The 22736-nt window shown below is 45.7% G+C and overlaps 1 protein-coding gene across 5 annotated transcripts in view; it reads right to left on the reverse strand.

Moving 5' to 3' along the window:
* LOC143353193 (ubiquitin carboxyl-terminal hydrolase 48) overlaps nt 1-22736 on the reverse strand; it is a 73652-nt gene that overhangs the window by 33766 nt on the left and 17150 nt on the right. For all 5 annotated transcript variants that reach the window (XM_076786345.1, XM_076786326.1, XM_076786353.1 and 2 more), the window contains 4 exons: nt 18373-18480; nt 15655-15761; nt 2340-2470; nt 1856-1975 (listed from right to left, as the gene is read on the reverse strand). In XM_076786345.1, the coding sequence (XP_076642460.1) occupies nt 1856-1975; nt 2340-2470; nt 15655-15761; nt 18373-18480 (466 nt within the window). The remainder of the gene's footprint in view (nt 1-1855; nt 1976-2339; nt 2471-15654; nt 15762-18372; nt 18481-22736) is intronic.

Below are 22736 nucleotides of genomic sequence, written 5' to 3' on the forward strand. Positions count from 1 at the left end.
TCTACGGAGGGAAATGCGACGAGGAAGAGAAGAGATGGCGGCGGCCTCTAGAATGGTCCAGCTCTCTTGACACGCTCAATCGAAAATGGGAGAAAAAAGGGAGGTCGCCTCGGTCAGTGGAACTATAAAGAGAGGGCCACTGAATGAGAAGAGAGGATGCTCGTCTTCCCATTGACGCCGACAACCTTTCTCGCGGGCGGATATTAAAAAACATGAAAAAACCCGGCCAGGCACCGACAAAAATTCGGTAAATGGGGACCGTCGGAACACGGGGATTAATAACGTGTTCCTCGCTATTAAATATTTACGCTGCTTCCCCTTTTTTAACCCCTATCGTGGCGCTTGGCATCGATTTCAGTTTTTCATGGCAATCTGGTTCCTCCTCGGGATTATTCGGTTACTATTTTTGTTTGGTTATACACATTGTTTTAGTTGGAGATTTAATTTCATTGAATTTATAGGAAATCTGATTTCGTATGAAGATCCACAGTGATCCATGTCTTCATTGTTTTATTCGAGTGTATGTACACCAACGACTTCAACCTCTTGAAAGATGAAATAAAAATTGTTCGAGCTTCTCGACAGAGAAAATTATCAACGAAGAACCAAATAATCGATCGTTTCTTACAAAATAGAGGCATCGAAGAAGAAGTGGAAGAGTCGGAGAAGCTAGGCAGAGACGAGGACGCAGAAGACGGTTTCGCGAAAGTCGAAGCACGAGCGGAAGCAACACCTCGAAGAAGGTCCGAAGAGAAGAAGAGAGAGAGAGAGAGGAAGGGGACCGTGTCGAAGAGGGATCGGTACAAGAGGAAGGAAGGCCCAGAGAGAGTCGAACGAAGTGGAGTGAAGTGGAGTGGAGAAGTCTGAGAGCGGAGAGGCCTGTTATTAGCGCGAGGTTTATGCTCTTTCGGGTTTTTGCCGTTGGCCCCGAAGAAGGAGAAGGAGACGGGCGCAGCCTCGCAATATAAATACGCTTAATAGTTTAAGCACACTGCCGGGGCCCGGGCATATGCTAACCAGCCATAACTACGGCTTTACTACTTTCGTCCACCGAACGAACCCGACGAACTTCTCTTTCTCAATCTCTCTCTTCCGTCTGCTCCCGTTCCCTGTTGCGCAGGGTGTCTGACTTTAGGAGGACCTCTGTCTTCGTCCGAAACCCTCGTAAAACGATGCTTTTCTCCAGCCACAGCAATCTCTTTCAATTACCCCGTGATCACTGTCATTGTCAGCAACTACCCTCGATCGTGGAACTACGGTTAACCCTCTCCGTAATTCAATACGAGACACTGGTCCTCCGGAAGTCAAACATTGCAGGCCATTCCGACCAATTCTTTGGACTGTTCGATGTCCATTCGCGGTTGGGTTAATCAACTCTCGTTTGACCCTCAATTTCTTTTTTCTTTTTTTCTTTTTTTAATATACAAATATAACCCTCAGGACATGGAAACGATATACCACTGGAAATCAAAATTGTATTCAAATGCGATTTCGTATAGAATTTGTTGACAACTATATCTTCGAGAGTGAGAGACAGTGTACACGCTATTGGCAGTGCTATCGGAGAGTGCTATTCCTTTCGTGCAAAATAAAACACTGACGAAATTGACTCTCGAGAGTAACTCGCGACAGTTTTACTCTCAAATAGACACGCACCTTTAGGGTGCAGAGGGTTAATCAAATTGCTTCTTTCCCATTACAATTGGTCGCAAAGGGACAAATGAAATCGAGAAAATGATCGATTAAGAATATTTCGAATTATTCTAGATGATCGTAGAGGTCCAGCCAACTGCTTAAAACTGCCTAAAGTTGTGCCAAGCCCGTTCGAAGGTGCTTGTAGCTAGTTAGCACTCACCATCAGTTTCAGGTCCTTGAGGGTGATCTCCGACGAGACTTTCAGTTCGTGGGAGCCCTTCAAGTTCCTCCTGGTCCTCGAAGGCCTGGAGCTGTCCATCTTGGGTCTCTTTGCGGCCACCTGAGCGAACCAAAAGAAACAACCATTACACACTCTGCAATCGCTATAAAGTCTTCATCCACGTATGTTGCTCCGAACACTTTTGACCGGCCCGAGAATAAAACTAAAAAGGGGAGGGGGGAGATTTCGACGAAGGAGGCAGGTGGGCCTGAGGTCGCGCCACGGAAACGTAATGACGATTATTATCGTGAAATGGACGAGATGGGGCCAATCTCCTTATCGACCGGCATCAATCTGGACCGGTTCCAGGAGACGCGGTGACTCGGCGCCCTGGCCCATTAACAAAAATCCCTTGTCGCCTTCTCCGCGTCGCTACAATGTTGCTGCGTCGTTCGTCCCTCGTTCCTTCTTTGCTTCCACTCACCTCTGTGTCTGTTTCGGATTTCGACCCGTCGTGGTCGTCCACACACTTCACGTAGATCGTCGCTCTGTCGTACTTCAGGCTCTCCAGACGCTCTCGTTCGACCCTGGCTAGCATGCAGGCTGCACACTGACCTGGAAAACACAAGAAAATATTCTAAACTAGCTGAATTGCTCCTTTCTCTAATTCAATAACCTACGGAAATAATATTAGTAAGCTTAGACGTCTTGCATTTTTTTTTTGTGTTTACTTTCTAGGCTAAAAAGAACAAACTACAATTTAAATTGTACTTTAATTTTTTAAACACCCTTCCGAAGAAAAAGAATTACGTGAAGAAGATGCATCGATTCCAAACTGAAAATGGCGCTAATCGGTGCCGCTAAGAAAATAGGCGATCGGTTTCGAAAAACCGCCCCCAAAATCGATCGAATGGCTCTCGGGGGGGGGTGTCGTCGAACGTTGTCGGCCAATTTCAAGATTCCTTTAACACCCTCCCCGGTTGGCCACCCTTCGTTAACACCCTTAGGGGGTCAGATTACATCGAGCAGCGAAGTTACAAAGTCACCGAGTGAGAAAGGGTGTCGGAGCAGAGGGTAGCATAGAACGTGGGCGGGCGTTTTGACGACGCCGACGACCACGACGTCGACGACGACGCCACCGCCGACGCCGACGCCGCGCCGGCTCGGCCGGCGGCTCTTATCCCATGTATAATAGATTGCTTACGGCCGGCGAGATTAATACAGTAATTAATAATATACGGTGACCAGAGCGGCGTAAGAAGCGGCCATTGTTGCTGGCCGGACACCGCAAAAACCGGGCTGAACGGCTTTCAGGAGCGTTACGTCATGTTCAGACAGTTGCCCGGTAAAGGGGCTGTCGGCCAACCCCCACGGAGGAACGCTCTGACCCCGAATGAATTCGAATGTCCACCGAGCTGCGCCCGGGGGAGCCTAATTACGCGGTATCGCGCCGACACTCCGCAAGAAGAGACTCTCCAACGATTACCTGACTCGAGATGACCTGAATAGGGCTTGCTGCACACTACCAACGAGACCCGTCATCGATTTTTCCCAGCACAGATCGCTGAAAGCTCCGAATAACTTTTTAACGCTAAATAAATTCATATCCGAGTATCAGGAAAAACATCCAAAGGGGCGAATGCACCCGTTCAAAAACTCCAACAAACTTATCAACGCAAAACTAATCAGTATTTGAGTATCAGAAAAAATATCCACGGGGATGAATCAACCCCCGTCGAGCTCAAAAGCTCCCTTTACCTTCTGTCGAACTTCTAGCGCGTCAAAGTAAACCTACCAACATTTTATATATACCTATTTCTACCGATAGCGGTCACATGAGCGCTTTTCAAATGAACGTTATATTCTTTTCCAGTTGATTATAAATAATTATCATGTAATAATTAAAAAACATTTATTTTTCGGGCTTTAGGAATATACATTTTTAGAAAGAAGAATCGAAACTGAAAAATTGTAATGCCGCGTACAGAGTCAGTGCTCGAATTTGAATGATCGTTATTTTGCCTCGTAGGTTACCAGCAGTCGGCGCTCTGTGCCCAGCGTAAAACAAACTGTACATAAGCACATGACGTGTTCCTAAAACACAATCGGGTGACATTCTCTTGGAAAACAAAATTAGTAGTAAGTTTGAGATTTCAATGCAGATAACTTTATAAAATTTCATATATTTTCCAGCGGTCAAAAGACCGTTCACGAAAAAAGAAAAACGAAAGAAGAAGAGAGATAGATATTGAAAAATTATGTAGCTATATATTATAGAAAAAGTCGTGCGGTAAGCTCAAGAAAAATGAAAACCTGGAATTTAACAATTTTGATTAAAGTCTCAAAAGCGGTCATTCGGAGGTAGGTTTAGTGTTAACTTCACCCTCCATAAGGATCGGGGGATAAAACGCATTTTTAATTTCTTAACGCAACGAAAAAGTTCCTCGATTTGTAAACACGTCAAGAAACTTCTTCAGCGATGTACCATATTAACCCCTCCCGTACTTTAACGAGTCCGACTCGCGATGAAGATTTTGGCCGAAACGTAAACACCACGAACAGGACGCGTGGAGTGAAAATCAGGCCAAACGTAAACATCACGAGTCAGATTCGCGGAATGATTTACAAATGGTTATATCACAGGTATGTATTTACATTTCGATTAGTATTGCAACTGTTTTCGAGCATCACTCTGGTCTGTTTACCGCGCGTTGACCCCTAGCGGATTTTGACCCCGGTTGATTTTGCCCCTCACCGGATTCTATCTTTTCGCAAAATTGCAGAACCAAATTGCAACTTGAGGAAAAGGAGAATCTCGCAGCGAGCAAGAAGTGAAACAATTGGATTTTAGTCGCGACGCCTGAACGTTTCCGGGAATCACGAAGGGATAGGTCGTAGGAACCGGAATAGATACTCGAAATGAATTCAAATGTCCACCCTTGGAGTGGATCCTCTCCAATTACATCGTCGGCGGGAGGGTTGCATACGATAGGATCGTTCGCTATCGAGTTTAATCGGAAATGCGAGGAAACCTGGGCTAATCAGGGACGCGTGGGGACGACTGAGAATCAGCGGCTGCCCCGTGTGTAACCCCTTTTCCAAGTCTTTTAACCCTATCGCTGTAAATCATCCCCTTCGGATCGCTCGACCGTGCTTTCTTGAGTAAACGTATTAGAACGAGTCGGGAATTTCAACGACACCGTTTCAATTAACTCCGAAACAGGCGGGCATCATCAAACCTGGTGACTGAAATCTTTCGAAAATCAAAGATTAACAATCGAGCGACACAGTTTAAGGTACAGCCAAGATACAGAAATAGAAATTTATTTCTCTCTCGCTAATCACTTTGCTATGTTGAAAATTATATTTTAGTATTATTCAATTCTTATCTTTACTATTATAAATTCTACTTATTCAGTTTTGTGATAAATACAGAAAATCCGCAGTCCAGTCGTTTAGGAGAATATTTAAGTTAACTTTCCCCGAGATATTGTCAAGTAGGCTTCTACTACATCAAGTATTAAGAAAAAGATACTGAAATCATTTCTTTCGAGATTGTCATTTCGAAGAGAATGGAATTCACCACGCTTTAAATGAAGTGATTGGAAAATCAGTTAATTGGCTTGCAGCAGACGAAATGTGTAGGAAAATGAAGGCAGCCTTGCTAGGATAGAATTTGTTAAGAAGATGCACCGCGGGAAGAAAGAGGGGGCCCGAAAGTCGAGGAGAAATCGCAGGAGGCAGCGATGCGTGTCTCGAACAAACAGCAAGTGGGTTTTATTGGCTAATAATACACAATAGGCTGTAGCGGTTCCCGATAGAGTGGAGCAACGGCGCGGATTTCCTCGTGTATTTCCCTAAAGTGCCATCCGAGGGCAGTCAAACCATAAACGGGCGCCGTGAGGGGGGCAAAAACTTGGACGGGATCGAGCGGAGAAGTTTGCTGGCTGCGGCCAGCCCCGATTCCTTCGGATTTTATCGCGCGCGAGGAAACGGCCCGCGCAGAAATCCCTCGTGGGACACCCAATCGAACTTTTCTTCGAGTTCGAAACAGCATAATTCCCGCGGTTCCCACTTACAAATTATAAGTGACGATATCCGTCCCTGTGAAATCCACTTCAAGATTGCAAGAGAAAATATCCCTGTGAAACAAACTTACAAATCATAATAGACAATATTCTTCTAAAGACCTCGCTATGAATTCAACTCGCAAATCATAAGAGATTCTCTTATCTCTGACGACTCCCTATTTCTCGAAAAACGAACATTTCCAGCTCTCATAGGCTCCTCCATTGCTCCTCCAATCAGAACGTTCTAGAATCGATCAGACACTTCCCTAATCAATCACCAACACCAATCCCTTTCCAGATTACAGCGATAATTACGTTGCAGTTGGTGATCGAGGCCAATTATATTTCGCACTGTCCCCAGAAACGAATCCTGCAATTCCTAGAGATCGCACCTGAGACTCGCCTGGCACCGGTGATTTTCATAGGAGCTAATTAAGATCGATAAATCAAAGTAACAGTTGGACAGCCGTGTCGGACACGTCCCGCAGGAGCTGCAGCGACACGGAAGCCCGGGGATCAGCGTAATAGCGAGTCGGAAAAAAGGAATACGCGGGGTAAAAATCGTCGGAAAGGGGAAGAAGAGAACGCTCGGGGGAAATTGTAACCGGTCCGTGAAATTGGATGATCGATGGCTTCTCCAAAAACCGAGGAAAAACGTGTTCGATTCGTCGAAAAAGATCAATGAATACTTTCCCAACTGGCGATCGGCGGCAAAAATGAAATCCCTGGCTAACTAAATTCTCGTGTGACGAGTGGATTACGGATTTACAGAAAGATCTCGTCAAGTTATTCAAATTTTATTAAAGGAAGGAACAAATTTTCCTCTGGTAACCCAGTACCGCGTAAACGACGCAGAAAATGTTTATTTTGTATAAAGATCTAGTAAGAAGCAGTCTAGTTATCAGAATCGAAAGGGCAATGAGATGACATTAAAAACTGTTCGACTTTCATTTATAATCCTGAAGTTGCCTCGCGAACGAGAGATTGATGCTTCGCAACCCCTCTAAAATGAACATCGGACCACCCCCGTTCGGCTTATGTGTTTCCCAAGGTCTGCACAATGTAGACAACAACAAGTTTTTAACTGGGAAAATGTAAGGGATATTTTGTTGACGATTGTTTGCCGAATCTCGGAAACAACGTTGTAAAAAGTCGGTTTACATGGCAACGGAGGAGCATGAACGAACGAACCGAGGAGGAACGCGGGAGCACAGAAGGAATTTACCGAATCCAAGGAGAGCGCGGTTTCCCGTTTTAAGCGCTAACGATGCCAGCCGAAGAAGGAGAAGATCGTCGCAACAATGATTTCGCTAACGAACGTCTTCGAGCGCCACAACAAAGTCGAAATATAATCCTCTTACGGATCCGGGCGGGTCGCGCGTGTAATCGGGGCTTAAAAGCGGGCATTACACGCGGCTTTCCGGATCCGCAGCCGGGACTCCCGTGTCTCGAGGAAATCGGAAGGACCCGCCGCCGCTAATGGATCCTCGATCGACCAGTTAATTAAACGGGAACCGTGGTTTCCCGAATAACCCCTTCAATCCCTATTCTATTTACAAGCAGAACGCTCGAATCGACAATGTCTTTTTAAATAGTACCATTGGAGGGCTGCAAAATCATTGCAAATACGAAGGTCTTCGCTGTTGTGGGAAAACGCATCTTGCAACCTTAAACTGCACGCTTCAGAGTATTTTAGTGAATTTATAGAGAATTTTTCGACGCGATCCGGTATGACATTTCGCAAGTCAAAGTATCCTAGTCGAAGTGATGAGCAGAACAGGAATTGTTTTATCAATTGTAAAAGGATACGACAAAATAATACATCCTGTACAAAAATTGCAAAATATCTGCCGGAGGTTGGAATGCGAATTAAAAATCGCACATCCTCGTCACGTTAACCTAATCTCGAGGCTCTCGCACGCGTTCCTAAAACGAAGAAAAGAGCACATCGTGCGTTTGCGTCCCCGTTTGCTCGAGCAACCTCAAATTCGCCGCCCGAAAAAAGCGAACTGGAGCACCGGGGCTGGAGGCCGGCGATCCGGACGATTAGGCTTCTGGATTAACGAAGGCTCGTCGCTGTCAGTGCCGCGAACCCCAGGTCCGTAGTCGGCAGCGAAGGGAGAGGAAGGTTCTAAGTGAGCTTTATCCTCGTTTTATCTTGTTTTCTAACCGCCCCGCGATCCCCTCGCGAGCAACGGACGAGCATCGGTCATCTAGGCGCTCCATTTAATCCCGTTGGAAAAGATCCCCCGTCGCGCGGAGACAAGTGGGGGATATCCTGCAGGATAAGGAGCAGGACACGCGAAGGGAGAGGACACCAGGACCTGGACCAGGTCCAGAGCCAGAAACCGACGGGACGTCTCTAATTCGACCCTTCGAAACTTGACCTGCTCGACTTTCCGCGTCTACTTCCGCTCGAATTTACGACGATATCTACTGCCACGACTGATGAGTCCTCTTAATTGTCCGTTGATAATGTCACTGCCTCACCCTAACGCGAATCTTCATCTGAGAAATCATTTCGATAGCGATTTAATTTAGAGTCGCTCGTCTGTAGCGAAAATTAAATCGTTGTCTGCCTAGAGAAAAGCAATTTCTTAACACATTGAGCACCGGCCCTACGATAATGCGGATTTTTTTTGCTGGTTTGGATTTTTTTGCTTTAAGTGGCCGATATGTTGCCGGCGCTCAAGCTTTAAATGTCTCTTCTGCCGCCGGCGCTCAATGTGTTCAGAATCGATTCTCTTTTATAGATCTTGTAGAGATTGTTTCTTCGACACCAATGTTCCTTGTGGAAGCTGTTCACTTAAGCGATTATTGGGTCGGAAGTTTGAAATCGGTCATTTCGAACAGCCCATTCGCCTGCTAAATTGATCAACTCCTTCAGTTATGAGAAAAATGCAACCAGACAACGGATCTAAAACAAAATTATTTTTTCCTGAATTCCGGCAAACTGGGAGTGAAATAGAAATTCGTTTCCTTTACTAATATGTTTAATGTTATTTTCAAATTCTTCTAATGTTTTTACTGTTTTAAATTACACCTACTCATTTTCTTCCATGAATGCATAAAATCCTGGCTAATAATTACAAAACAGCGAATCACCTCGGGTCGTATAATCACTACACCGGGCTATTTCATCGAGGATTAAGCACATCCAGTCAATGACGCTATGCCCAGTTTTTCCGGTGGACGAAGGGCTAAACGAGTCTCCAAACAGCGGGTCAGGATCGCAGGGCGAGCGAAACTCGAGCAAACAGAGATCCATTCCGGGGTGTCCGGGGAACAAGTCGCAAAGTCGTGTCCATTGGTCGGCGAATGCATATATTAAGACGTGTCCGGCGCACTTGTCGCAGCCCGGCTAGCTCTGACAAATGTCCCTCCTGAAGCGTTTGACCCCCGGCAAAGACCACCCCCGCAGACTAAATCTCCAGCCCAAAGGGGAGTGGGGCTATACGAGCATAGAACCGTCGTTCATGGCAGCGACTGCGCGCGCCCAAACTAATCAGCAAATTCGTGTTCTAAATCTAAATCGCCGACCGAATATTAATTCGAAACTGCTGGCGGTGTCCTGTCTCTGTTTCTCGGACCCTCTCGGCCGTAGTTTCGAGACGTCTCTCTCTCTCTCTCCCTTCTCCCGACGCTTCCACGGTTTCGCCTAGGTTTTGCGATACAGAGACAGTGTGCCCGTAGCTAGGCTCTGATTTGTGGCAGCCTAAGCGATATTTACGAGCGGCGTTCACGGAATCGAAAACGCCGTGGTCGGTTTTAATCGCGTCGAAAAGCCTGCCTTCCCGGAAACCGATTTCGAACGCGAGAGTAAAAACGACGACACGACCGGCGCAAACTGCAGTCGCGACTAATTCGATTTCCTGCCCCGGCTTGCTTCTTCGGGCCTGCCTAACTTTGCTGTCTTCATCGGCCGTGCGCCGTCTAGACCGAAGCTAATTCATCGTTCAGGACGTTCGAAGCTCGAAAAATTAATCATTCGAATGGTTGTTTGTCCTTCGTTTGGTTAAATCAATTCATTTGATTGACACAGAACGTATAGGAACTGCAGAGATGCAAATTTCTTCTTGAATCCCGCTGTAATTGTTTTACAGATACGGCGATTAGAACTTCTATGTCCTATAAAAAAAAAAAACAGAAAATCGATGTTCATTGTAAGCCTATATTACATGTTACTAGATTCTGTGCAAAGTCTTCGCCACAAGACTGACTATAAATTAGAACGAAAGGGATCGAAGGTTCCTCGGACATCGAAACTGTGTATGCACCAGGTGCAGTTGCCCGCTATCAGGAAAAACGAGGAAGATCGTTAGCCCGTGGATCTTTCGGCTGTCCTCAGACCATTAACCGGGCGCAGTCGGACGAGAAACATTTCCTTCCCCGGTTTTCCAGCGTCGCGGTGATCGCTATGTCGTCGTCGAACCTCGGAGGGATATATAGGGTGGTATTCAATCGCGTCACCTCCGGTTCTGTCAACCGGCAGACCCCGGAATAGTCGAAGACGACGAAGAAGCCGAGCGGAGCCGAGCGGAGCAGAGCGGATCGGAGCCGAGAGAGCGATCAGGGTTGTCGAGTGATTGATACGAGGTTGGACGGTGCCTAATGCGCCTTCGCGAACGACGGAGAAAGAAATGGGAAAGGACAAGGACGAGAAAAGGGAGCAAGGGACCACCCTTCGAGACTCTAAGAGTGGAACGAGTGGAACGATCGTCCGCCGCCGGTCCTGCTCGTTAGTCAGGCCCGTATCAGTCACCGAAACCAACCCCCGATTTTTTTGCCAACCACCCCTTGGTCCACCATAGTCCTCGAAACCAGCTAAATTGTCTGTTTGTTCTAGCACTCGCTCAGGATCCTTAGAAAATGACTAGCAAAGTTACAGATTGATTGGTTATTGGACGAAACGATTTACACAATTTTTCTTTTGCATGAAGATCCGCCGTCCAGTCATTTTACTCGTTCTACATAATAGTAACGAGTAGATTGCAGATTTTATGCATTCGTGACAGAAACGAGTGCAAAAGAATTTAAGGACGTCAATATATTCGATCTATTAAAATTGTGGAAGCAGAAAAGATAGTTCTATATGGTTACCATTCCTTGGAATCGATGGCAACAACTTTTATTTTGCATGAAGATTCGCAGTCTGTTCATCTCAGTTTCTAAAATGTCCGAGAATCTCTCAGCTCGAGAGAAGAAGCGGAGGATGTAGATCAGGCAAGACGGTAGAAGATATCACGGTTTTAAGCCTAAACGACATCTCCATCTGGGCGATCCGTGATCCGCCGGTTGGACATCCGGGCCCGGAGACGTCGGCCATTCGAGACGGAGTTCTCTATCTCTCTCTGTTGTTGGCCAGTTTGCAATTCAAATGACTCCGATGGAAGATCCCCGGGGCGCCGCGGAGAAAAGGCAGAGCCTTGACAAATGTCGCGGGGGAAAAAGGCCGCGCCATCCGCGACCGAGAGACGGACAAGACAATGGGATGTTTAGAGGGCTCGGGACTCCCGAAACGCCGGTTCCTCGAGGAACAGAGAGGACGTCGAACATCGGATCCCCCTGGTGCTACCGTGAACCGAGAGCCAATTTGCCTGCCAGCCCGACGACAAGGATCACTCGTTCGACAAAGTGGCCGCTTGTGCCACTGTGCCCGTGCCTGTGCCCATGATCGCGCGTGCCCCAAACAACGTCAACCCCGCCCGCGTAAATCTGATCGGACGGCCCTCGACCACCAATTGAATCGTACACGCTATCACTCGATTCTTTTCAAGCCCTCCTTCGTCCCCGTTCCTTCCTCTTCTGTCTCTCCTCGATCCGCGACGCGAGATTCGACTACAAACCTTTCTTCTTTCAAGTGAAACCACTGCGAAGGAAAATATTCTACATAGACGTTGATTTGTTTTTTCTTTCGCAAATTGATTCTGCATTGTAAAGCGAATGAAATAAGTAGAAACGCGTGTCGCATTACCAGAGATGCTGTTGAATTTGAAGAATTTTCAAATAAATAGAAAGAGAGAAATATAATATGAAAGATCGACCTCTAGATTGCATAAAGAATTGTGCAGCGGTAAATGCACTCCGGGATTTAATGCATCCGAAGTAACCAGAAGAGAAGAGGCCGCAGTCGAAGGCCAGGGGTGAGAAACTTTTAGAACCCCATTTGGACCGGCACCACCTACTCGTCCCCCCTTCCCATTGCGGCGCCGCTTTTTCTGTCGGTTAATTTTCAGGATACTTCTTAATTATAATGAGACACTTTGCGAGCGCCAGGGAGAGGCATCCGAAACAAACGTGGCAGGGGGGGGATTTATGTAAATCGACGGCTAATGTCTTCTGGCATTATTCCTTCGGGTTTCGAAGAGGGTAGAACACGGGAGAAAGAGAGAGGCGGGGGGGGGGGAGAGAAAACGATAAGGGGGGTGGTTGCAGGTGTAGAGAGACTACTCCAAGCGCTTATTCACCACGCGCACACTTTCACGCGAAAAATGTTCTGCGAGCGCGATCTGGAAAACACGAAGCCCTTCGAAACTTGACTAATTAATCCGATATTCTGGTCAAGCTCCCGCTAAAAAGAACTCTCGAGTCCGGTCGATTTACGAGAAACGTTCACGGCTCGATTAAGCCACAAATAAGCCCCAGACATATTGAGAGAGCCGGTCGCGATTTATCACGATTCTAATGAAGCTTTGCGACTTAGAAAAAGGATTGAGTTCCACATACACGGTGTCCCCCGCGCAACGATTCCGTGGACGAGAGAAAATCGAAATTGTGTTCTATGTCGCTTTAGACTCTAGACAACACCATCTTTATATTTATGAAATTCTCATGGAATTTTATTTTTTTTAATGTACAGTTGTAACCTCCGATGAGAGGTTATTCTGCAGTCTGTATTACGTACATAATATTACAATAATAACCTTATACTAATGTGAAGGTAACGTAATAGATACATATCAGTTGGAGTCGCTTGATTAGTAATGGACGTGATGGTGACATTATATACACAATCCATAATCTTTCAGGAAGCAACATAGAATCTTACATAGAGTGTTTGTAGGTCTGTGGAGTAGTACATTGCACGACATGGGAAGAAAACAACCCCGTAATCTCAGGCTATATATAAATTTCAATCTGTGCGTGTCATATAGAGGACATTGCCATAAGACGTGATCAATATCCTGTGTCTCATGACCACAAGAACAGCCAGGGTTATTTACCACATTGATTTTAGCTAGAGAGAAGTTTAAGACTATAATGACCAGATCTGATTCTGTTAATGGTCACAATGATTTCTCGAGACAAATTTTTCCCCGTGTACCAGGGTTTCCTTCTTTCGTCGTGAAAATGTTCAAAGTAGTTTCTGCCCTTGAATCGGCCTTCAGTAACTATATACTCATTGGTGTTATTGAAATCGCGTGATTTAGAGATCTCTCTTAAATCAGTATACGGTACTTTGAGAAAGCAATCTGGATCAGCACTGTTCCTGGCAATATTGGCTAATTCATCAGCATTTTCATTACCATAAATACCCACATGGGACGGTATCCAGTAAAATTGAATTTCATTGGAATCGCGATATTTTATGCGGTGTTCATAAATTTTATTCTTGATAGAGAGTATGTAAGGGTTAAGGCTAATATTAGTGGAGGGATATCTAAGGGATGTCAGACTGCTTAAGGAATCAGAAAATATAATAACTCATGGAATTTAATAGGGGCTCGTTTTGCTTCGATATTTCTCGTTACAAGCAAGAAAACACGAAGCAGTGTCCAAGGACGAATCGGAAAGGATGCAACAGAAATGTAAATATTTAAATTAGCGTCGGACAACGACGATAAATTCTCAAACAAATTTCGCTAGATTCTCAATGTACAGACATACAAAAAATCTCGTGTATTGTCGAGCCACCGGGTACATGACGGGACGCGCGACGCGATTAGGCCGCGAACATATTCTAGACACATCGCTTGCAGAGAGATCCGGTCGAAAGCAGCCTGGATGAAAAAAGTAGGAAAATCAGCGACGCGACGGTGTGCGTCGGATTGTGTACCGATAATTAGACCGGGCACGTACACAGAACCGGGGAGAAAAAGAAGGAAAGACACATGGGGGAGCGCCCGTAGCCGGTAACGATCCGCCTAGGGACGATCGTTTACATAATGACCCCCCCGGAATCGTACGAAAATTAATTGCCGATAAGATCGAACGGTCCCAGGATGGAATAAAGAGAAAGCCGTTAATTGCACGCGATCGGTCTTCGGCCCGCAGTCCACCAGGAAATTGATACGGCTATCGCACAGAAGCCGAACGATAACCGTCCCGCGTTAGAATCGTTTCGATCCTCCCGCGAGTTTCCTTTTTACGCGACTTCAACACCCTAATCTCTCTGTCAATTCCTTTATCGACACGCTTTACGTTTTCGCAATAGATCTGTCCAGAATTCAAAGATTTTTATCTACTCGACAAGGTAAGAAAATGTTTACAAAATTTCTCGCGAGGCATCTTCTTTGGATTGTTATAGATTAACACCACATCTACCACGGCCGGTCAAATTGACCTTTCCAAACTTCTCCGTACAATTTCGTACATACAACATGACCACATCGCTACTTATCTTTACGATTTTTCTTATAGTATGTGTAGAATGTATTTTTCAGGATTTATTTCTTGTTTTATTTTTTCTTTTTCAAGAAACATTTGTAGCCTGTCCTACCTACCGCGGCCGGTCAATTTGACCGCACGAGATAATATGGCATTTAAATAGCTCTTCTAAAGCTAAACAATCAGTATAAAAGAAAGGCTATTCTCAATGTGGCATGGCCAACTCAAAATAAATGAGCCGCCTTATTGAATGAGACGCTATCAAGTTACGCACGTTTCATGGCAAATACATCTAAATCGCAAAGGTGGACGACACAGCACAATTCTGTAAATCGAGGAGAGAGCATCGCAGTATTTTTTATATAATTGAAATAATATGAAAATAAATTTGTATCGATATTTTATGGAAGTTGTTCGTCTACTAATTCATTTAGCAGCAAATTGATTATTATCTACGTTTAATTATATTGACAATAACTTTTTTTCAAGGACCGGTCAGTTTGACCGCGCACGGTAGGAATAGGTGTACAAGAAATGTCGGTAGGTTTAGTATTAATTTGTTCTAGCTACCAACGTAGATTAATATTACTCAGAATTCTTGGAAGCTAACAGAATTATATTCTTGTCATTTACTTCTGAAGTATGGCTCCTTTGCGCTTCAACTGGCAGCTTGCAATTGAAACAACAAATAATCCTGTATCTAATATCATAAATTCTGACTTTACCATCTTTCATTTCAATGCTTATCTTCAATATGAAAATATTTTATCAAACGTGTCTTCCTTCTAAAATATTGAAACAATTTAGCAAAGGAAACTCATGGTCTCCATGAATATTATACTTGTTCTACAACTGTAAATAACAGCGTACATAACAAAAAAAAAAAAAAAATTGGCTAGTTTTATTTAAACTATAAAATTGTGGTTGTCACACAATTTATAATTTGAAACAATAATTTTTCACAATTTGTTAAAACGCTTCCCGAGTGCACAGGACTAATTTTTAGGAGAATATAGATCTTCTTTCCCAACGAATATAATCTTGCAACTCTTCGAAAAGTGCTTTAAGCAACGTATTCGATCAATCGATCGTGATCAAACTGGAAAAGAAGATGGCACTCACCAGGACTGGTGCAGAAGTCGAGGCCGTTTTTCTTGATGGCGATAGTATAGTCGACGTCGTAGAACTGTATTAGTTTCGACCACTCCTCCGCGGTGACTATACTGTACCTGCAAACAGCGAAATAAAAAGCCGTCAGCGTGGGAAAAACCGTGCGTCGAAAACGATGACGAATATACACAGAGCCGAACGTAATAAGCTTCCAGGACGCAGAGCATGTGTAAAGAGAGTAATCAATTTTTCTCGTTTCTTTTTCCGTCGCGCGTGCGTTGCCTCCACTTTGAAACAGTGAAGCGATCTTCGCTCGATTGTTTACCGAACAATGTGCAACGATGAAACTCATACACACACAAACGCAAACACACACACAGGGAGGAGAGAGAGAGAGAGAGAGAGAGAGAGAGAGAGAGAGAGAGAGAGAGAGAGAGAGAGAGCCACCGGTGTGGCTTTAGTCGCGATCGAGCCAGAGCCAGGGGCGTATTCGCAACCCGGAATTCACGATTTTCCGACAACGGCGTAGAATCCGTGATGGTTTTTGCCCCGTCCCCCTTAATTATACCGCAAATTAGAAATTTCTTGCCGCGCACCGGCTCCAGCTTTTTGCCCTGCAATTGTTCACCCGATCCTGGCGTGGTTTCTGAAACTCGCGCGCACCAACCCGGAATATCGCGCCGCCTTTGATCGATAACACTTTGAAAAATCGACCCACCAACCCCCCGCGCAAAGGGTCCTCCAAAATACACCGATTGATTCGCCCAAAAATCCCGTCTTCCCGAAATTCCGCGATACTCCGGTAATTTCAACGATTGCGAAGAAACGCTTCGACTCTCCCCCGCCTCGCAATTTTGATTTCGTGACTACTGATTTACAGTGAATCAAAAGTTGAAGTTATAATTGAATTATCTAATGATGTAAAAAGTTCTGAAATATAAGTGGAGAAACACCATGGACGACAATGAGTTAAACAAGAATTTTCCAAATGTCGGAAATCCCAGTGCCGTTTGGACGTACAGATCGAAATTCGGCAATTTTCGCGGAGTTAGGCGTTCGAAGAGAGATTGAACGTACGATCCCGACGGGATAATTGAAAAAGTAGCGGGAGGCTGGTTAAACGATTTAATTGAAAGTGATCGCAGCGGGTAATAAAAATTAGGGAATACGGGTCGGCGGCCGAGGGCTGGGGAATTTATGGAGAACGCGACGAGGAAAGAGGCACGAGAGAGCAGAGAGGCGGCGCTGATACGGGACGATGATGACTCGGCCCGATAATTAGTTGCGCGACATTAATTTCGATTCAGCGCAATATGCCGCCGCGGTCTCATTTGAATTTTCACGAGGCAAAAACCGTGCGGACGAGCTTGTCGCCTCTCCTCGTGTATTTGCCTAACGCCCGAATAATGGTGGATGCATCGTGGAGGCCCAGGAGAAAAAGGGAGGGAATCAGAGAAATCATCGTCGAGGGGACAGAAAGAACCGCACGGGACGATGGGACACGATATCGCTGGATTTTATCGAGCATAATTACCGGATTCGATGGATCCTAAATCGAATATCGTCCGAATGAATTCTAATTCCGTCGTCCAATTATTCTTCCATCGACTCTGGTACATTTCAAAAAGTTAACATACTATTCAATTATTTCAATCTCTACATTGTGTCAAATTGCAGTTACTCGTTTTTGTCGTAAATACGTAAAATCCACAGTCTAGCAATAACAGAGGAAATTTAAGGAAGATTATTCGAAAATTAACCCTTTGCACTCGAAGTCATTTTAACTCCGAAACGAAGCATTTCTTCCGACCTAGCATACTTCCTTTCTATATATTTTTGTTTTCGTGTTATACATACGAAAATGGTGCAATTTACTCGTACAATACCGAAGTGTTTAGAAATTTAGTAAATACAAACAAATTGAATAATGTAAAAAATATTTTGAATAATGATACAGCAATTTTTCGTGGCGCCTTACAGTCACCACTCTAGTGCAAATGGTTAATAGACTAATTGACCGAGGGGTACAGTGTCAATGATCCGGGGTAAAGGATGTATCTTTTAATCGCTCGAAAGGTTGAGAGGTGTCTCGTCAAGATTCAATTTCCTCTCGATAGAGAGTGCGTCGCGGAAAGGTCGGGAAAAATGATTTTTTAACGGGCTCTCGAGGGTCGACCAGACGGCCAACTTAAGCCGTCGGCTATCTTAGGCAGATAGTGGACAATGGTTTAGCATAATGGTCAGAGGGTGGATGCCAACGTTGGCCCGGGGGCCGTGTCGGTGACATTTCCGCGTATCCATCACGTCACGCAGCCTCAGAGGACGGGGGAAAGGAAGAAACCAGTGCCAGGAGGTCACGCACTTTCGCTTTATAATACCGTGGCCCCCGGAGAAGATCTTTTCTCTTCTCCCTGCTTGGAAAAAGAGACGTCTCAATAAACATGTCTCCGTGGAATGGACACCGTGGTTCGTTACATTCCACCATCATTTTCACTGAACAAACCAAGCCAGAAACTACATTCTCTGAGACGTCGCACTGTCACAGTCGAAACAGAACTCTTTGTAATATAGTGTTACACTCTGAAAAAAATGTATTATTTATTTCTTTCAAATCGAAATGAATTTCTATTCGACACAGTGGACAGAAATTTGATTTTTCTCCGTGATAATTAGTAACGATGGAAAAGTTTGAGAATAGAATAGTTTTAATGGAACAGACAAATTACTTACACCTCGTTGTTGGTCGTGGGCGGATATAGAAACCCTCTGTGTTGTACACAAAGTAAAACAGCGTTCCGAATTCCTATGGGCGGTGCTTTCGAGAACACTTCGGCGTACCTGCAACGTGAAAATTTGTAGAATTAAGTTGACGCCAAGCTAGGATCAATGATAGACGTTCCAAGAAAAATAGTGGTTCCTCTTTAAAGGCCAATCTCGCTCGAAATTACAAATTTTCCAGAGCCCCTACAGAGAAATTTCGAAGGAACGAGACACGAGTGATAAATCCCCGGGCATTAAAAATATATTTTCAGGATTATTTTTTACGGTAGACTGTCAGCCAGTTAATCGTTTCGAATAACGCAACCTCGTCCGTGACACGTCTTCTGGGTCGTGGACCAGAAAGACGACGAGGAGGAACGCTTCCTTCGGGACATTCCGGGGGTGGAGATGTGTCGGGGGATTGGGGTTGTGCATCATTTTTCACATACCACGAGGGGGGCGGATGGTTTTTGCCGTCTCCCTACCCGTCCACCATCCAGATAATGCTCTTAAAGACAGATATCTCCCGCGGAACGAGCCAGGTACGCAGCCTCCAGAAATCTGCCGTTTTAACATTCTCACCCCCGAATCATTTCGGAAAAATATTCGCACAGGCGAACATATACAATGATTGCGACAAAAACAGAACGCCAATCGTCGCCGCACGAACAGGCTGGATTTTCCCTTGATCATTTCTCCCTCTGTATCGTAACTAGACTGCGAATTTTATGCATTTCTGACAGAGATAAATGGTCAAGATATATAATGGTGCGTACCGAACGAGTGTAAAAGCACCATAAGGCCGAGATAGAATCCGTAAGAATTGAATTCGACTCTTCTGTGAGGGAATGATTAGAAAAATGTTCTGGAGACACCACGAAGCGGAGGACGCAATGAAGAATTCGAACGAAGGTCTCGAAACCGCGCGTAGAGACCGGAAATCGACTCTGGCAAAAACGTGTCCAGGGCATGGGCTACGGGGATGAAAAAGGAAGGCGATAAGCGTTCGGAAACCGCGAGAACGCCGTGAAAGAGTAAATATCCGCGGCGGAGGATTTAAAACACGTCTCCCAGCCGGCTCGCCTCAGGCGGGTTTTCCAGAAGCGAATACGCGTATTAATTATGAGGCTTGTTCAAACACGGGTCGAACGTAGGCGGTCCGCTCGCGCGGAGCGGGGGAGAGAATTGGTCACTCTTATTACAGTCGGCTCGGGGACACGTTCTCTCTGTGTGTCTCTCCGTTTCACTATGTTTTGCTCTGTTTCTCTCCACCCCTGTTTCCTTGCATACGAATCTGCCTCTCTCTTTCTCTCTCTCTCTCTCTCTCATTTTTTTTATTTCTCGTTCGAGGCTTTGTTTAACGTCTGTCGCGAAATTTTTCCGGCCCGCGGCGATTATTGCTCCCTGGAGAAGGAGGAAAGCAGGAGTCGAGAACTCGTGTGCAGGGGGTAGACTCTCTCTCTCTTTCTCTCTCTTTCTCTCTCTTTCTCTCTGTGTGTGTGTGTGGCCGACGAGGGTGGGAAACGGTCACTCGCGACGGCCGAGGAAATCGTTTGGAAACCACCCCCTCGATCCTCCGGACTGCGGCCATTGGTCCCTAGAAGCATTCCAAGCTCCACGTATGATTTTTATCGAAGTACTTGAACTGTTAACCCTTGGACCGCCGTTTCTAACAGTCCGTAGAATTTGTTGGACCCATGAGTTGGACCCTGACTGTATTTATTACTAGACTGTAGATCTTTATGCAAAGTAAACATTTGTCGAGTCGATTGTTTCCCCTAGTCATTTAGATGGGAAATGGACGCCCCGATTAAAAAGAAAGTGTGCGTTTGAATGGAACTCTTATGACATGGAATTCTTATTTTTCTGAGTAGAGTATTTCTGCAGAGATCCAGGCCGCTTGCTGCTGAAATTTTTAATCAATCATTTAGAGTAATGACTTTTGGTTTAAATGAAGGCGCGATGGTTGAACCACGCGAAGTTCGAGCACGGGAATAGGCTGATCGAAGCAGTTCGAAAGACCAAATCGAAGGAAGTTCGACGGGTTTTCCTTGCGAGCTCGGATGCTCGTCGGATGATTCACATACCGGCCGCGATGCGTCTTGAACCAGCTTGTAATCATTGCGGTTTATATGATTACTGCGGTCGAGATATCATTATTCAGTACCGGTGCGCAATATCCTGCTCTATGCACGACCGATCCTGGAGACAACGCGATCCACCGAGGAGACTTTAATCAAGAGCGAGTCGAGTCGAGTGGAGTCGCGAGGCAGTTCTCGAAGAAAACGAGGTGCGCGGAGGGCTGCTCGGTTCTTTGCTCTCGGCGAGCAACGACACAGAACGATTTCAATTTCACGCTGTCAGCCGTATTAGCACTCTTCGCCCTCTCCCCGTGTTCGCCGGTGAATCGCTTTTCCTTCGATGATAGCTTATTTTCCACGGTGCAAAAAGGAACGCTGATCGCGACGCGGCGCCGCGAACACTGGTAACAAACGCAAATTATTTCCAGCGATTGTCGTGCCCGCTGATCATTGTTCCACGCGAGAAAACAAACAGCAAAGCCCGTCACGATCCTTGCGGTGTCGTTTAGAAAATATTTGCGGCGATCGAGTTAATTAGAATTCCTCCGGGAAATGGTTTGCATAGAAAGAACCGGATGCCGAAGAGAAGAAGATGATAGGAAGTTTGAGGGTACAGATAAATTTCTTGGCGAGGCCAGAGTAGCGTCTAGCAAACGGCAATCTTTTCATTAGCGACGTCAAAAGTGACACGCGGCGAAGAAGAATCGCCTCGAAGGGGACAACAATACCGTTCCTACCCCGAACATCCCTTTGAATGCGACCGATGGCTCGATATTAGCCCGAGCAAACCGCTTTCGACGAGGACGACACGATTATTCGAGCGAAACAGGGGTGAATCCTCTCCGTTTCACTCGCCAACACCCCGATAACCTTCCCCATCTCTTCGTTACGTACCTCTCCTATCTTTTCCCTCCCTGACCTCTGCTTCACGGACCAACCACTTGCACCTAATGTTTCCAACCTACGAAACCAACGACTAACAGAAAAGTAAACATTCGAGACAATGCTTCGAGACATCCATCATAAAGTACCATCTTTCACCTTTAATTTTAGAAAATTCCTACGGGAACACATTCTAAAATTGACTCGAAGAACGCCCTCAAAAAGGAGTCAATTTTGACCAAAGTGACAGTAGGGATTTTGTCAATTTTTCGTCATGTTTTTGCATTTTATTTGTAACCACAATCATAAAGTACCATTCCTTACCATCCCATCAATATAAGCTACCAAACATCCGAAAATTCGGGATTTTATCGATCCCACTGCGAATTATCGATAGCATCGCAATATTGCCGATATCTATCGATACCGGCGCAGATAACAGCATCTCCGATCTCGCGTTTGGAGCCGACCCTGTTCAGCAAAGAAGCGGAGTACACTTTCATCGCAAAAATCGTGGGATCCGTATCGGCTGATGCCGGTGCATCGAAAAGAGCCGAAGACAGAGAAAAATGGTGAACGACAGGGCATCGAAGAGGTATCGACGAAGCGTCATCTCCATCGCGAGAGGAACACAGAGTGGCAGGGACGTTCAGCGACACTCGGGGACGATATCGTGCTCGGGCCGGCCGGCCTCGGCTAAAAGTAGTGCAAGAAAATAATAGAAGCGAGTATGATCGCGTCGGCTCGGATAACGAGCCGGATGATTTACAGTTTATCCTTACACCTCCATTTACGAACGGAACGGCAGAACTGTGATCGCTTTAAATTCGCTCTCGTTGATGCAACTGGTCGTCCGAGAACCGGGGGCGGGGGAGGGAACGAGAGAGACAGAGAAAAAGAGAGAGAGAGGGAGAGAGAGAGAGAGAGAGAGAGAGAGAGAGAGAGAGAGAGAGAGAGAAAGACCAGGGGTCTGTTTCTCATCATCCGTTGCCCCCCATTCCACCCCCGAACCCCTCGCCTCCCACCGCCCTCGTTTCTCTTCTTGTTTTCTGAATGTCCCGCGATACCGGGCGCAACATTGTTTTTCTCCCTCCTCGTCTCTCTCTCTCTCTCTCTCTCTCTCTCTCTCTCTCTCTCTCTCTCTCTCTCTCTCTCTCTCTCTCTCTCCCCGTCGTTCCCGGTCTCGGTCGATCCGCGAACGAGCTTTTTGGGATTCCTTTTTCGCCGGCCGGACACCGGTGGACCTTTTACCACGGACACGTACACTCTCCGGTGTGCCTCTCTTCTTCTCCTCCTCATCTTCATCCTCCTCCTCACCCTCTCCGTCTCTATCTCTCTCTGTCTCTCTCCACTCCTCCAGCTACCGTAATG

This window comes from Halictus rubicundus, chromosome 1, assembly GCF_050948215.1.
Source record: "Halictus rubicundus isolate RS-2024b chromosome 1, iyHalRubi1_principal, whole genome shotgun sequence".
NCBI classification, from domain to species: domain Eukaryota; kingdom Metazoa; phylum Arthropoda; class Insecta; order Hymenoptera; family Halictidae; genus Halictus; species Halictus rubicundus.